Source organism: Parasteatoda tepidariorum, chromosome 4, assembly GCF_043381705.1.
Source record: "Parasteatoda tepidariorum isolate YZ-2023 chromosome 4, CAS_Ptep_4.0, whole genome shotgun sequence".
Classification (NCBI taxonomy): Eukaryota; Metazoa; Arthropoda; class Arachnida; order Araneae; family Theridiidae; genus Parasteatoda; species Parasteatoda tepidariorum.
This window is the reverse complement of record NC_092207.1, coordinates 77294573-77312894: the sequence shown is the minus strand read 5'-3', so window position 1 is coordinate 77312894 and position 18322 is coordinate 77294573. Positions and strand designations below refer to the sequence as shown.

Here is an 18322-nt window from a genome sequence, read left to right as displayed (position 1 = left end):
CATTCTCTAAAAAGTGTTTGGGTAACAAAACGCAGTTACTCTTTGACCTTTGAGAACTCTGTAAAAAAAAAAGAAAAATCAGGGCAGTTAGTTATAATGATGGCAAGATTTCAAATAGCAGTCTGTTGTTTCCATTTAGTGATAGCTTATCAGTGTGATAGTAATTAATTTGTTATGAATTATTTACTTTTTAGTTATTAATGACTATGTAGCAAGTAATTTGAGTACCTTAATAACTTTGATCCTGCAGCCTATAGCAGTAGCTAGAAAATTTTTCATATTGTTTTTATTTGTGCTACATATAATAACCAGTGGATGGATATGATTGTGGAATTTTTCTATCTTAGTTTTAATATAGTTTTTTAGATGAGCAATGTTACCCCATGATTTATAGTTGCAGTGAAAAAGATGCTGACATTTCGAATCATGACTTAACAATTAAAAAGAACGCTATACTGCTAGAGAAACTTTTCCTCACAAAATCACGTTATATCACATCTATAAATAATTTAAGGTATAAAAAAGGTGAGTACTGTCAAACCTAGAGTAGGCCCTTAAGTTTCAATTGCTGAAAGAAAAATTTCAAAATATTAAATGCAAATAAATTATTGGAAAATAACTTCCCCCATTGTATAATCCTAAATTATCTCTTATAATTTGTTTTCTCTTTTTGATATTTTTCAGTATTTGAAGCTTTATGGCTTACTCTAGGTTTGTTTGAGCTCACTTTTTTTATACTTCAAATTATTTACAGAGGTGATAGGGATTTTGTGATGAAAAGTTCCTCCTGTAATGTAGTGGGACCATTTCTGAAAAGAAAAAAAAAGCAGATGAAAATAGAATAAAACATTAAAATTGATGGAAGATTTCTAAGCTTGTATGCACAAGACTTTGTGGTTGCCTTTCTTCGAAGCCTACCTTTGTAAAACCAGGGTTGACACTCCACAGGAAGAGTAGGGAAAACCTGGAAAGTGCAGGGAATTTAAAAATCAGCTGAAATAACAGGGAGAATGCAGGGAATTTTGAAATTTTCCTTACAAACTGGGGAAAAACAGGGAATTTTAATTCTTATTTTTGTCTTTTTTAAAAACGCAGACCTCTTAAAGCCCAATCTATGGGACATTTAAAGATGATAATTCAGCTATGTTATATTATTTCGTTTATTATAGCATTATTTGTTTCGTGTTGAGCTGTTTCTTATTTCTCCAAGTTTTTCCAGCAACTAAAACTAGCATTTTTATCCTAATATAGTTCACAAGAGCGCAGTGAATGTGTGTTTCCTCTAAATATATTGTGTATAATACGTGCAGGGAAAACACAGGGAAATTTTTTTTTTTACAGATATCAGTGGCAACCCTAAAACTTTTAAGCATTAGTGTTCTATCTGAGAACCAAAGACAAAGAGAAATTATTCACTTTTCCTGTAAAAGTGGATGAATTCATTTATTGGACTGCATTGTTTTTAAATTTCCATCTCCAAGGACACAATAGGGCAAGTGTTTTTGAGGAAGAAGAAGATTTTTCAATATTTTTTAAACAGTGTGTATCATAGATATATTATGTTTTTTTTCCCTTCATTATATCACTTAAAGCTTATGCTTTCAAATTATTAGTATCAATATAATACATGAACATAATAAATAGCAATAAATTAAAAAAACTTGTTTTTATATGTATTTTTGCTTAATTTATCCTTGCCAAGGAAACGTTTCCAAGAAGTTAACTTTAAAGGCAGTTTTAAACCAAAAACATCTGTTGGAAGTTACCATGCAATTGGGTAACTTTGGCCATTATATTCGAATTTTTACTGAAAGAGAAAGCAACAAACATCTATTTAAACACTGGGCATCAAAAAGTCTTTAATCTACTCTTGAAACTATTTAATCTCTTCAGCTGATGAGAATTACATGAAATTTTTATTAAAAGTTTAAAACTCATTTAAGTAACCCTAATTGAAATTACTTAAACAGCAAATAAAAACTATTTCATATATCATGTTTGTGAAGTGTATTAAGAAAATTTCATTGCTTGGGATTCTTCTTCGGTTTTCCTCTTTCTTTTTGTTATATTTCTGAGGATGTTATAAAATAATCACCAAGATGAAAATTTTCTGTAATACCTTTTTGAAAATTTCGTAATAATGAATTTAAAATAAATCTGATATGTATATCAGAATGAAACTTTGAATCAATGAATTGATAAAGATTGAAGTCAAGTGCTGGCAGAACTTTTTCAATGATTATTCAATGTGGTTTATTAGGGGACCATTCACTAATTATTTTTTAATGAAGTTATAGTTTTATCATACTGAGGTATGCATAGTTTTGATTTTGCTATTTCTTTATTTTTTTGAAGTTAAAAGTCTTGTCAAAGCAACTGAGATTTTTATGGTCTATTTTGCTGCCTGAGTCTTTCATATTCATAGTTACGGAATTTTATTTTTACGTAAACTTTGTTATTAACATTTAATTATTCCAATAAAATACACGCGTATTTCAAACGCCATATTTTCTGACCTGTTTATCAATTAGTGATATATCATTTCATTTGTTGAAAACTTAAATGGCTTTCTATAAATTACTGTTATAAATTGTTATGTATACTGCATGCGGAATAGTCTTAATTGCTTTTAAGTTTTTTGCTTCTCATGTTCTTTTTTTCTTAAAATCTCATGCTTGTATTCATTAAAATTATGTGTATGTTAGTGCAAAAGTAATCCGAAATATGAGTCATTAAATATACTATACTGTTTAGAAATATAAAAATACTTTTAATCCAACAAAGCGTACCTAAATTCCTTTTAAAGATTTTGATGTTCACTTACTATAAAATATATCACATATATGAACTTCTGTAAAACGAGAATTTTATTTACATAATTGATTAATAAAAAATATAGAATCACAATTTTTTGAGAAAACAAATGGATACTTTCACAATAAAAACAGTGCTAAAATTTCTTAAAAAAGCATTTAAACAAATGTAGGTAAAAAAACAAAACAATATGAGCACTTTTACGGCTCTACTGCTCCTTTCATAAATATCATCAGTAAAAATGCTGAAGTTTTTCCGTTCTCAAACAAGCTGCATTTTAATATGACAAATATATTCTCTAGACGAAATCTGTTTTGTTTAGATTGAGGAATTTTAAAGCATTTGTTCCCAGAATTTTTTCCTGAAAAAAAAAATAATAAATTGTCATTGCACAATAAAGTAAACCAATTAAAAAAATTTTTTTTTATGTTGAGTTTCTCCCCGGATGATTATAAAAAAGCTTTTAATCACTTTGCTAAATTAAATTTTGGTTAAAAAGTTATGACACCTTGTAGAACAAAAACATTAAAATGACACAAAATAATAATCTTTATTGTGATTTATCTAAAAATTGCCAATTTTTTGCTGCTCTGTATTTCTGAAGAAATGTTTTATTTATATCTAAAAAGCAAATAAATATTTTTTTCCTTTCAATTATCAAAATTTAATAATTGGATATACCTCTCAAGCTAAAAGGTAAAACTATTTTCATATATCATTTATTATCATGTGGTTATATTAAAGCAAGATAAAAAGGCAATAAATGCTTTTTTTTTACTCTCCTCTGTTGAAAAAGGATAGACCAACGTCAGTACAAAGAAATATGACACAGGTTTCAGTGTTAAAAATATGTCTTAGCCCACTAGCTATTAATACCGTGGTTATTTATAATAATAATTGTTGATGGTTATTATTTATCACCCGTTATTTTTAATAATAATTATAGTTATTATTTAAAATATCCAGTTACTGTTTGTGATTGCATATCATTCCTTATTATTAATTTTCTTGCCACTTCTTAATAATGATTGATTAATGTATGTTATTTATTATATTTAATGAAGTACATAGTTATTAATAATTCGGGATGGCAAGCTCCTTCCATGGTGGAATAAGCCGCTTAGAAAAAAAGTTTTTCTTTCATTCGAATTGGAAAAAAATGCAAGAAACTATTTCAAACAGAAAAATCAAACAATAAACCAATTTTTTTAAACAGTTTATAACTGCATTCTCATTTAAATAAAAGTTTTGATCTCAAGGCTGTATTCAATGCATTGTTTCTTATTAAATCAAAACTAAGAAGCTGCAACTGGAACTTTTTTTAAATAATTTCTTAAGAAATTAAAACAATTGCAACTTCTTTCTACTTTTTACGTTAAGAAGTGAAGTAAAATCTAATTTTATAATTGTATAAAGAACTGTTAAAATTTATAATAAATTTTTATTAATTCCATTAAATTAATAAATCACATACTACTAAACACATACACTACTACATATCACATATTGAACTAACAACTACAAATAATAGTATAGTACTTTTAATAATCTAGACTGTTAAATACGAATTCTCAAACTGACTCTTAAATGTTATGCCTGGAAGTTTAAAAATTCTATTAAAAGTGAATTAAAGAATTTGCCAAATAGCTAAGAAATCGTATCGGTCATTTTTAGTTTCTTCAATTTTGTCCAGTTTTTCCCAGTTTCCTGGGGGGGGGGGAAATAAGCCTCTTTAAACGAAATATCAACCCTTATAATAATAAATAAATTACTTTTAAACAAATATTAGATTTTTTTTTTGTGCGAACAGCCATTCGCAAAGCGATTGGAACGCATGATTTCAGCAGGACTGCCAACTTCCTAAGTTTTTGGGGAAAATTTATTCTAGTGGTAGCTAAGTTTATTTAAACCTGATTTAAAGTGATTTTCCTCACCACTATATGTAAATTATTCATAAGTTAATACGAAACGCCACTTTGTTCCAGCTCTTTCCTGGTAAGACTTTTAAAATGTTGGTATAATTACCGAAAATTCTGATAACCTCAGTTTTTTATTTATTTACCACACTTTGTGCCAGCTCTTTCCTGGTAGGCTTTTAAAATGGTGGAATACCGAAAATTCCAAAAACTTCAGTTTTTAATTGTTTACCACACTCATTCCAGCTTTCTTATGGCGAGGCTTTTAAAATGTTGAAATAATTACCAAAAATTCTGAAAACTTCAGAGTTTAATTGTTTACCACTCTATAAAATTTGCAAAGCGCGTTGTAAAGTTGGCAGCTCTGCCTTAGTTGTGTGCAATACTGTCAGACTAAATGAAATGTTTATCATGAATTTAACTTGCCTTTGCTGTTTTCTTTACATTCTTTGACTCTTGAATCAGCTTTCCAGGAAGGTGCTCTCCCAAGGGAAAAGGATAATCACTTCCTAACATTACGTTTTCCTACAAAAAAATATGTTTGATTTTTATCACTCTTCATCAATATTTAAGGAATCAAATATTTATGCTAGGTAGAATTTAAATTTAATCTTCTACTCCATGTAAATAAGAAATCGGTTTTATAATACAACTTGGTGTTTGTTATAAATAACTCTAAGTACTTTAGGTAACTAAATTTTCGGCCAATCGACCACCGACTTCACTGTCACTTTTCTAATTTGAAAAGTCTCGCAGTGGACTGATCGTTAAGACACGGTTCCCAGCAGATCACCGAAGTCAAGCATCACTGGCTGCGGTCAATGTGCGGGTGGGTGACCACTTGGATTAGTCTGCGTAGGGATCGAGGGTGTGCGGTATTGNGTAAAGTGCTCGACTTCGTGTGCAGGTCGTCGGGCTACTGAAGCGGGGGTGCCATCCCCTTTGCAGAGGATCAAAATTGTGATGGCATGTCTTGTGATGGCATCCTCAGGGATGTTCCCAGACCGTCGCCAATAGCCCAATGTGCAGCTCTAGTGAGACGTAAATTTACTACAACAACAGCAAATCTAATTTGAAAATATTAAATTTTATCTTTAAACTATATTTTTCTGAAATTTTAAGTGATTTTCCTTAGCCATACTCCTTTGATATAAAATACGAAAAACAAAGGAAAAAACAGGCTTTTAATTCTCAGTTTATAAGATAACAGATTTGCAATGATTTAATTTAGCTATCTTGGTTGGATTTAATTGAATCTAAACAATGATTTGTACAGTGTTACATATGAAGCATGTTATTCGTTCAAGTAAATCTATTTATAATCAACTTCGTTTGAATTTTAACTTTTGCAGAGATACCTAAAACAATCAAACCCCACTTGTTTCTTCATAAATAAGCTTTGACTCTTACATTTATTTAAGAATTGCTAGAATTATGTGATAAATATTATCATTCCGTTGTTTTAAATTAAATAGGCATTGTTTCATAATTATTTGTAATGTATTTATAAAAAAAAATCATAACCAAAATTTGGAATTATCTTTTGGGAGCTGAATTTATTTTACTTCTAATGGAAGAAAATTTAATGTTTTCATTATCATGAAAACTATCAAGTAACTTTTAGATTAACATCTTTGCTTAAAAAATTGCAAAAAGTTATTTATTTTTAATAAAATGTTATACCCTGATTTAAGTTATATACATAACTTTAATTGAATTGAAATTAAAGAAAGAACGCTTTATGTGACATTCTGAAAGAATCCCAAATTTTGGGTTAAAAACATATCAAGGTCAACTTTTAATATCCTTTAGAAAGCTGTTTTTGTTAACAACATTTTGTCATTGTTGTATTTTCTCATACGTATTTAAAAAACTCATTTAACATTATGCTTATTTCTGTGAACAGAAACTTATTAAAACTAACGCAAGGTTTTGAATTTTTTGAAAATGCATAGTGTTGTTATACTTACTTCTCCCAAAACTTTTAAAAGTAATTCCAAAGCATTTTCATCATGAACTAGTGAGTCTGAATAAATTTTAGGAAGATACTCTCGAGGAGGCACTGTATTGTCTGCTGCACATAAATCAGGCCTCACCTAGGAACAAATTATGAGCTCAAACCAAAATGCATATCCATAATGACCAGGAATCAAAAACACTGATTTAGTAAATCAGAATTAAAGTTCAATTCTCGAAATATGCAATGTTCAGTGATGGTGATGCAAGATTCACACACCTAAAATTCTTATTACTTGTTCAATTAAGGACAAAATTTCAGACTGCATTTATATTAGGGTTAACGTGAGAATTTAAACATAATGGAGGTTTGATGCTTATTCCATTCTATTTTGCACGCTTAAATATTTACTGCTGGCATTAATTGGGTACTTGCTCTTCAAGAAGAAGATCACAGATACTCATACATCTGACCTATGACGTCAGCTCCAGTAGATCGTTTATAAGCAAAATGGCGTGTTAAAGTTGAGTTAAGTTTTTCGACATAAGTTATGTAAATTAATGTGAAGTTAAATACAGCGCCGTATAGCACATCGAGTTTATTGAAATATAATTCTTCCTCGTCTGCGTCTTTTACTTAACTTAGATTTATTAATTGTCTATTGTAACCGTGATATATTTTTGTTAAGTATACCTGGCAACTTCGATGCATAATTAGTTCGTTTATGTTCTACGTGGCTTCTTGCCTGTCTTTGTGTTAGGTTAGAAATATATAGGGACATAATTGAAATCTTTGTGAAAGAATATAGAATGAGTCACTTAAGACAATTGATACTTGACTAGCTTGGCTTACTCTAAATAGAACAGTTTCTAATGTAAACAAATGCCACGTTTCAACAACCAATCAGAATCCAGATACCCATCTACTTCACTCGCATGTATCCCATTGGAAGAGATTCACGTGAAAGTAGGCGGTAAAATTACCTGTTGACAATTTTTTTCTTCAGCTTAACACACTCTTTTCGCATAGAACTAATATATTATAAAATGCTATCCATAGTGATATTTCAATGAATATTTTCTGCAAGGAAGCGCATTTGCTTAATTTTTACAGTCATGCCGCCGCCTGTAAGCCCTTGATTACAAAGTACAGCTGCACTGCTTGATTAATGTAGTACGCAAAGCACGTCAACATTAGACCATAACTCAGCGGAAAATAACTTTTGCAGTTATAAAGCAAAAGTTTATACCCTCCATGGCTATGCCATTGTTTGGGTGGAAAGAAATGCTACCTGAGTGCATCGGGCCTCTTGTTATCGACTGCGACTCTTGCTTCAAATTCATGGCAAGTACTATACCTATATTGGAGGACCGTTTGCTTTCAACGTTGTGGCAGTTTTGCGAATTGGACCAATATTACTTACAGGAGGACAACGCAAACTGTTACCTTGCGAGATCCACCATGGATTCGTATGGTGAAAATGGAGTTAACTGAATGGACTGGTTGGTTCATAGCTCGGACCTGAACATTATCCAGAAACTCTGGAGGAATCTCTGAATTAATGGATGCAATAATCGTTTAAACTCGGTATAGGAACTTGCATGTCTTTTTCAGGCCGAGTGGCAGAAATACCTCAAGCCGTTATACAAGTGCTTGAGGAAAACATGCCCTGGATTGTTAAGACTACCAATTATTAAATATGTTTAAAAAAATTTTATTTTCTAATACCACAGGCACATAGCGCAAACTAAATATCTCACAACTTTCTTATAACTACTGATTTCTGTCCGATTTTTTCGGAAATATGAAAGAAAAATCAATCTATCTTTATTCAATGATTACTGAAGACAAAAAGAAGCACAGCAGACCGAAATTTACAAACGTCATTTATAGAAAACTTTTGTTTGTCCACTTACTCTAAATCCATGTTCTATGCGACCCAATGTGTATGGAAACGCTCCAGCACCATGGGAAAAACACATTTTTAAGTTTGGAAATCTTTCCAGTACACCTCCAAAAATTACACTGCAAATGGCTGTAGTAGTTTCGGCTGGCATTCCTTTGGTGGAAGAAATATAAATTGAAATTCTGTTTTTATTATGGAAAATTTTAGCTTAATTTATTTATTTTTTAACGTGGGCAATCACTGCAAGAAATGTTGGTTGCTTTTATACAATTTTTAAAATATGATTCTAACTTCCGTAGACCATTCATTAGAAAGCTTCTGCTGACTATTCTTGATCAAAATGTTCCTTTGTTGGCTGCAACTTTTACAAACTTAAATATTCAACTTAAAAAAACAAATGCATCTTAACAATATTTACCCTTAATCATAATTAAAAATAGCTCTATGAAAGAGTAAAAGATCAAATTATTATTTATTTTTTAAACTATTTAATTGGGGTTTGATTTGAATTACGTAACTGAGATCGGTCTTAGTAAGGCCTTTATATAAAATAATTTTTTGACCGTGATAGCTCAGTAGTTAAGGCGCTGAAATGTCATTGATTAAAATTGGGTTTGATCCCCAGTGACAGCTCAAAGTCCACCCCAAGCCCCAAATCGATGGGCACCAGCTTTTCTGGGAAGTAAAAGTGGCACGCGAGCTTTGCTGATCTCATTACCACAATCATGTCGTTAGTCACGATTCACGAAACTATTTAGCTCTAACCTCCATCACACGCCTTGTCCACTACCGGGCAGTTGCGGGAATGCACTACTTAATAATAAAATGAATTGAAAAATTCATGCACTTAAAATTTCCAATATATCTTGTTTCGAGATAAAAGAAAATTGACTAAGAAAAGCGTATGAAAGAAAATCGAAGAATATTCTAACCTACAAGCCAAGGCAGCCAGTACTTGGACATTCTTCCACCTGTTTCCATATCCCAAGGATGCACAAATATAGAACAACCAAGATCTTCTGCTGTCTGAAAACATAAGGCAAAATTTGAATGTAAAGGAAGTTAATATTTCATCTCTAATTATCTTTGGATTTAAAAAAATATCAATTTAGAGTAAATTACAGGTAGGTAGATACGTTATTTACGCCGCACTGGAGCTGCACGATGAGCTACTGGCGACGGTCTTGGAAACATCTCTGAGGATGATCCTAAGACATGCATCACAATTTTAATTCTCCGTAGAGGAGATAGTAAATAACGCAGAGGAGTAGAATAATCAATATTGGATTAAATAAATTCTAAATTTAATGAAATAATTCATTCATTCATATTGCGTTTTATTTTCCACCTCGACCAATTTTGGCTATGAAAACATTTTAAAGTGCAAAAAATAGCAAACTTCATTCCACGATTTCAAAAAAATTTTTTTTAATGAATTTTTAGCTCACCCATCGTACTAAAGTTCTCTCCACTTAGTCACCAGAGAAGTTGAAAATTAGATTTTAATGTATTCATGTTTGTTCATATTTATTTGCATTTCAACAGCTGATAACGTGGTTAGATTTAACCTTTTGAACACCATTGGATCCCTGCAAACTACGTCACGTGTGAGTAAATCGTGGCATTTGCTTATTCCATGATTCAGCAACCAATCAGGTCAGCTTTCATGTATCCAATTAAATCCGATCCGAAAATAGATTCAGCGTGATAATAAACCAAGCCTATTATCTGTAACGTTATCACGGTATGCTGCGTGATTAGATCAAACCATGTGATTTCAGCGTTGTTCTTCTTCTCGAGTTGCAAGTGCCCGATTGAAGGCTGAAAAAATATTTCATGTTTGTATAATTCAAAAAAAGCTCGCGAAAGCATTAACCTTTCCCTTCGTTTATATAGTGCCAACAAGTATTATAACTAGAGTTTCTAAAAGTTTTATTTCGTCTTCAAGGTACATAGATCGAAAATGTTGACTAAAATTTGCTTAATTAATTTTTGTAGAATAAATTATTTTCATTTCACGAAACTTAACTTATAAAACGGATCAAGCTCTCGTGAATCAAGATTCCACTGATTAATTGTGGAATAAATTATTTTCATTTCACGAAACTTACCTCATAAAACGGATCAAGCTCTCGTGAATCAAGATTCCACTGAATAATTGTAGAATAGATTATTTCCATTTCACGAAACTTACCTTATAAAACGGATCAAGCTCTCGTGAATGAAGATTCCACTGATTAATGTGGGAACCGATCTCAACTACTTTGAATCCCAAGTCGTTGACGCATCTTTTCAATTCTTCGGCAGCAAGTGCTGGATCCTGAAGTGGAACAGTAGCTGCACCGACAAATCGTTTCGGATGCTGATTTACGACTGATGCAATATGATTGTTGAGTATTCGGCTGAAATCCAAACAATCTTCTGGTTTAGCCTAACAAAGAAAAACTGTAAAAATTATGTGAACATTTTTATCTATTCGTTTACAAAATAGTCATTTAATTGAACCTCCGAATCACGTGAAGCGTTGAATATCGAAAAACGTTATTAACCCCTTTCTTCTCGCTCCCGTGAAAATGGCAGGGTGAGGTTTTGCCCTCTATTTCTCGCTCCCGTAATATTTCCGGGCTGGAGTGTTCAGTAGTAACGCTCCAGTAAGAATAAAACTAATTCATTTCTTTGCCCGAAAAACACTTTATTTCTCATTTTACACACCAGATGGCAGTACCAGGATATTTTTTTAAGGTAATTGGAGATAGTTATACTATTTTAAACTATTTGCAGCACTAATCAAATGCGCAATACAAATACAAAAGCCAAAAAAATAGGCACTTTTATGATATTTTTCTTGAAAATTAATCGTTAAGGGGTTAACTATATTATAAGCATATTAAGCGTGCAGAATGTAACGTAAGAGTGTTAACTCTCCCTTATAACTTACAATTTGTTTCTGGAAGTTGACTAAGCCAATATGCTTAACGTATTTTGAAACAAAAACAATTTTACGAGCGAATGAATGAATAAGCGAATATTTCTTACAATGGAAGAATATTTATTTTGTTTGCTTCTATATTTTGATGATATGTTGTATTTTGTCTCTCTATATTAACACCCTATATTTATATGACATGCGCAATTTGATTACATTTGTATGCCTCATGAGTTATTAGCTTTCGCTGATGATAACTTACCCAATAGTTGAATAAAACAGGAACTGTTGACAAAAGCTGTACATCTACACCTGAAATTGTAAATAACTTTTATTGAAAAATAATATTTTTTAATTATTAGTAGTCTACATCATAATGAATTTATTGAAGAGCTAAATGTTTCACTATCGTTAGTTTCATAGTTTGGGTTTTAAAAAATTAGGAATCAAATTTTGAAACGAAGTTTAAGGAAGAAAACATGTTTCAAAATATATTTAACAAACATGGAAAATTGAAAAGGAAGGAAAGGAAATGTATTTTGAAAATCAAGGAAAAGGTATATAAATAATTCTGTTATGATAAGCCTATAACTTTAAAAAATTTCGATATTTTTAACAGTGAACTGAAAAGTAGTATTTTTAAACTGGGAAGAGATTACTCGATTTGTATACAACTGTTCCCTAAATTTCTTATGATGAAAACTAAATTTATTTAATGCATGTAATATTGAAAACTTTTTGAAAATAAGTTTTGTAAAGTTTATAATATTAAAATAACAAAAGTAAACTTTAACCTAACTTTATAACATTACCTTAAATTTATAACATATCAAATTACAAATAAAACATGCATATCAGATTACAAAATATTGTATCAAATTACGATAAATAAATTACTAAGTATTCTAAAAATGTTTGATTTGATAAGACTAATAACTGGAGATGTAGAGAGAAATCTATTGTAGATTTGAAATCTACAATAGGTTTCTACAATAGGTTTTATGTAAGAAATGGTAAAAAATTTCCTGCAGCAGGGGAAAAATTTTTCCTAGTGCTGTTATTATTTTTGCATACATTTATGAACTATATTTTTTGGCATAAATTTAAATAACAAAATTGTGACTAAAATATTGTTCAATACATTAAGATACACGAATAAAAATTTTTTCATGGGAATAAATTTAAATAAACAATTTTGATGAGGTAAATGAAATAAAAACCAATAACTTTATTTTCACTTTAAAAGGAAATAATTTTTCAAAACTTGAAATTTCTTCTATTTATTTAATCTTTTCATTATTTACTGCAGTTTCTTGCCAAATTATTAGACGCACTATAAGATTCTACGTAAAATAATAATTATCAAGTGTTTATTGTTTTTACGCGGCTGAAACCAGTTTGCACTTGTTTACGTTCGTGTATCAATTGGTTAACATTGTAATGCACTACGTTAAAAATAATTACAAATATGAAGTATATAAAAAATCTGCTGATTAAAAACCCATTACATTTATGTTTAAACAGAAAAGTATTGCTTATAAACTAGTGCAAAACATGCAATTATTAAAACACTACAGTGCGTCTAAAAATTTATTTTAATAGTTATTATATACTAATATAATACCTTGAGTGATTTATTTATTATTTAATTGTGTGCGAGGTATAAGCTGAAATTTCTATCGTTTTATTTTAAAAAGCAAACGATAATAAATCTAAATAAAATTGTTATGTTCCTTCAGCTATCTAAATTAGTTATATTCTCTCTTCTATTTTAAGTTTAATTTTTTTCTGATGAATATGTCTATTGCTATTTCGAATAAAGAGGAATTAAAGCATCATTTAGTTAACAGCGGCATTTCTGAAGAAGACGCTGCTTTACTTTTTGGTAAGTAAATATACTCTGTTCTTATTTTTAAAATAATATTATTCTTAAAATATTATAATTTAGAATATGTTCTATACACTTTCCATTTAAATTAGTAATTTTTAGCGATTTTATATAAAATTCTGGTCATTATTTTTCGAAGAGAAATTTATTAAAATTGAAAGTAAAAAATGTGGATGATTATGGAATATTAAAAAAAAACCTGATTCCGTTTTTGTCAAAGTATGTGGTGATATATTAAACCTCTAAAGTTTTTTAGAATGCTTTTAGATCTCATATTAAAATTGATTTTTTTTCTGCATATAATGAATATATATCCGTGTTTCAGTTATTTATTGCTTTACTATTATTCAGTTGCTTAGAACGTAATTTGGTACAAAATATTTGTGGATAATTAATTTCATATCATTCTACATTTTTCAAAAATAGCTATTTTTGGAATAATCCACTGTTCATACAGTTTATACTTGCTGCTATTTATGTCGCTTTCTAATCATAAAGTTGCCTTCTTTAATTTATGAAGGTCTACATTTGCAAGATTCATCTATTCAATTCTGTATTTTAAGATGTTCCGTGCATTTTATTATAAATATATCTCTTTAATTTCTGATATATCTTCTTGATATATATTATTTTCTAAATGATTTTTGATATGGATCAAAATTTGTGTTAGTATACAAGGGGTTTCATCATTTTGTTCAAACCCCTGTACTTATCCAAACAATGTATTAAAATAATAAGTATATATTTATATTTAGACTTGTTCTAAACCTTAATTGTTGAATTAATTTTAGTTTTCTTTGTGATACATTTATGTGACATACATTGTGAGTTTATTTAAACCAGACTGGATATATTGAATTGGAACTTGTATTTTTTAAACCAGAAACTTTTTATATTTAGAAAGTAGTTTGATAATACTTAAAATTGAGCATAAGCTATTCTACGATTCCTTCATTTTATAATACTTTTTTTTAATTATATAGCTGTAATAATGCTGAATTTCATTCAAAATGAAATAAAAACCGAAATCAAGGTTATATTCTTTTTATTTTTTTCTTTTCATTTGTCTTTTTTTCCTTGTTTTTTAAATGAGTCAAGTTTTTTAGAAATGTGTATATTCCTATGGAAAATTTTAATCTTCTTTCTTATCTCAGTGACGGTGTGGAAAGGCTCAGTGAGTTAAAGAAAAATAAATAAAGAAATAATAGTGTGTTTTACATACTAAATAATTACAATTTTGCTCTTAAGTTTGTCACAAAGCTTTCGATCTCTAAAGAGTATTTATCTTGCAGTTATATTCAGCATATTCACTTTTCTTTATCAACTATCACTGTTTAGTTTTAAAATTTAAAAAAAAGAAACTTATTAATTACGGAGCAAACTATTGAGAATTTAAAAGAAATGAATGCTGATAAATGATTCCTATTACTCATGCTAAAAATATTTTTCTTTTCATCTTATTTATGATAACATTAAAAGATTCAGTGAACAGTCGAAAAAGGATTAATTTAATTTAAATCTAATTTAAATGACATTCAAATAAGAAGAATAAATAATGATAGTATGATTAAAATAAAATATATTCACTTAAATTATGCTAATTATGAATGAAAAATTATTGGAATTCACACAAACTCAAGTTGAAAGGACCCAATCAAGTGATACATATATTCAATCAAAAACGATTTAAAATCACTCAAGTTTGAGTGAAACGATCCACTCAAGTGATACTGAAAATCACTCAAACACCATTGAAAATCACTCAAGTTTGAGTGATTTTCAGTCGTTCATTTTATGTGAGTATATAATATATGGTATAATTTATCCAATCGTCGAATTTATATTATATATCGTCTAATTTAACAAATTGATACACGAAAGTAAACTAGTGCAAACCGGTTTCAGTCGCGTAAATACATTAAAGCTGTATAGTATCACATGATAATTAAGATTTTTCATTGAATCTTATAGTGCGTCTAATAAATTGGCCAGGGACTGTATTTTCATCTTGTTCCATTAATAAATATTTTTAGATACTAAATATTTATGTTGTAATACAGATAAAAATTGTAATACACACATCAAGAGCAGTGTTTTGATAACACCTTCTTACTTGCCTGTTTTATCCATCTCTTGAATTCTACTTTCAGGGGACCAGCAATTACTTTCAATTGCTCTAAAAAACCTTCCATCATCCTTCAACAATGTGGCTTTTTGGGGATCTGTAGCGGAATGTTCCACTCGAAGCCACCCACCGTAGCCATATCGCTGTTTAAAAAAGGCAGACATTAAGCACTAAGCGATAAAAAAAAATATCTTGGTGCTAAATATATAGAGATTTAAAGTGTAGATCAGAGAACTTTTTAATGAGTAATAAAATAAATAAACATGTTAAAATTTATAGTGTAAATTATTTCTAATACTAAGCTTTAATATTCGCATATATCATTAAATTAATAATTTAATCTTAAAAAAAAATAATAAAAACGTGTGCTTATAATGTTCTAATACTGTCATGTCATTTAATGACAGGAAATGTAGACTTTAATGTTTATGGTAACTTTTACCTTTTTTATCGAGGACCTTATTTAATTTTTTTTCACTTCAGTTGCTTATGGTTTTGCGTGTCCTTATGTAAATCTTCTTAAAAACATAAAAGTTTTTAAGAGTATAATGGGAAAACCTGCTAAAGCAACATTTTGAAAATCTACAATTTCCCAAGTACAGGAACAATTATGCTCTTCGTATAAGTAATAGAATATCAGCTTTCTATTATAGTAATCTTTAATTTTTTTTTTTGGACGTCTCTAAAATTTTCGTTGAATTTTATGTTTCTTTGATAGCCCAAATAAATAGTTTTTATAAGTCTTTAATGATCTTATTTAATTTTTACTTTTTCACTTCAGTTGCTCATTAGATTTTGCGTCCTTTAGTAAATACACATAAGAACATAGGTGAAAAGAATTGAAAATTTTAATGGGAGAACGCGTTTCGTGTACCAATATTTTTTTATTTTTTTAATATGCGCAAGTTTAAGTACTGTAATGAAATGCAGTAAGTAGACGAAACATAATAACTTATTCAAATAAGTCTTCAGTTCTTTTTGTGTCTGTAAAATTTTTGTTAAATTTTATATTTTCTTAATAGGAAAAATAAGTGTTTTGCATAAGAATTCAAAAACGTTATTTATTTTTTAACTTCAATTATTTATAAGTTTTGGTGTATTTTGGAAAATCCTCCTAACATTATGAAGCAACTGAAGAGAATCCGCCTGAGAAAATAAAATAATATCGAACAACTTATATGCTTCTCGTCTAATGCAGCGGTAATAGTTAAAGTAAATGATTCAGCAGTAAAAGGTCAGAATATGCATTTTTTTAAAATATGAAATATCACAATTTCTTAACTTCAATAGCGGGTAATGTAATAACAGAACGTTAAACTATTCTAATAAGTTTTTAATTTCTTCTGACACCTATAACATTTTTGTTGAATTATATGTTTTCTTAATATTTTGTATAAGTATTTAATGACCATATTCATTATAATTTTTTTTGGTGACTATAACATTTTAATTGAATTTTACATTTCCTTAATAGTGTCAGTAAATATTGTGTAAAACATTTAATGACCTTATTCATTTTAATTTCTTTTGATGCTTATAACATTTTTGCCGACGGTTATGTTTCTTTAAAATTTTGTATAAGTATTTAATTACCTTATTTGTTTCAATTCTAGATTTCTTTTGGTGCCTTTAATATTTTTGTTGAATTTTACATTTCCATAATAATGTCAATAAATGTTTTGTAAAGCATTTAATGACCTTATTCGTTTTAATTTCTTTTGATACGTACAACATTTTTGCCGACTGTTATGTTTCTTTAATATTTGGTATAAGTATTTAATGACCTTAATTTTTTTAATTTCTTTCGATACCGATAACATTGTTGAATTTTATGTTTCCTTGATAGTATAAATAAACAAACCAAAGGCATAAATATACATGAATTTAAATTGTCATAAATTAGAAAAAAAGTAATCAAATTTAAAAATAAAAATATTAAAATTTGTTTTTCTTCTAATGCGATTCCGCACTTAATTACAAAAATATTATTTTCCTAATATTTTTTTCTAGCTCTAGAAGTTTCACCAAATATTCCAAGCAATAAATACGTTTCAGTATGTGCATAAATAAATTCTAAGGAATAAAAAATGAGGTTAATCGTACTTAAAAAATTGAATTTTGGAAAAAAGGATTAAAATCACTAACCTTTTTTAAATCTGGCCATTCAGGAGGAAGAATGTGAGTATGTATATCGACTTTGAAGGACATTTTCTTAACGAATGTTGTGAAACTAAATACTAAAAAACAAATGATATTTACAATAAACGAACATATACCCAAGATAACACTAAGGAAGATAACACAAATGACATTCGCCTTGGCAGAAGCCTAGAATGAATCATGATAAAAGCAAAACTGCAGACAACTTAGGGGCCGTTCAAAAAGTACGTACATCCCGAAGGGGGGGAGGGCATTTGCTATTATGTACGGTTTTGTACGATGGGGAGGGGGGGAGGTATTATACAAAGTACGTACTTTATAAACATACACCAAATTTAAATTTGACTTTATCCTACACACTCATTAAGTAAATATTTAATTTTATTTAAAACATAATTATTTTAATTTTTATGAAAAAGGGGGGTAGACTAATAAAATGTACGTACTCTAAGGGGGGGGGGAGTAAGACCTTATGTACGGTAATGTACGAAGGGGGGGGAGGGGTTTAAAATTTCTCCATTTTTGTGTACGTACTTTTTGAACGGCCCCTTATATGAAATTGATACGAGCTTTAAGTGGTATCGAAACTATAAGCGTTTTCCAATGTCAAAATATTTCTGCAATCAAAAA

At 29.2% G+C, this 18322-nt stretch overlaps 1 protein-coding gene across 1 annotated transcript; it reads right to left on the bottom strand.

The window, feature by feature from the left end:
* Positions 1–2844: 2844 nt before the first annotated feature.
* Positions 2845–17867, bottom strand: LOC107442087 (2-amino-3-carboxymuconate-6-semialdehyde decarboxylase). The gene is made up of 9 exons (XM_016055557.3): positions 17678–17867; positions 15525–15675; positions 11782–11831; positions 10788–11024; positions 9526–9619; positions 8604–8746; positions 6701–6826; positions 5157–5255; positions 2845–3175 (listed from the first exon to the last, which is right to left on the bottom strand). The coding sequence occupies exons 1-9, from the start codon at positions 17738–17740 to the stop codon at positions 3113–3115; spliced, it is 1026 nt and encodes a 341-aa protein (XP_015911043.2). The 5' UTR covers positions 17741–17867; the 3' UTR covers positions 2845–3112.
* Between the last annotated feature and the right edge of the window lie 455 nt (positions 17868–18322).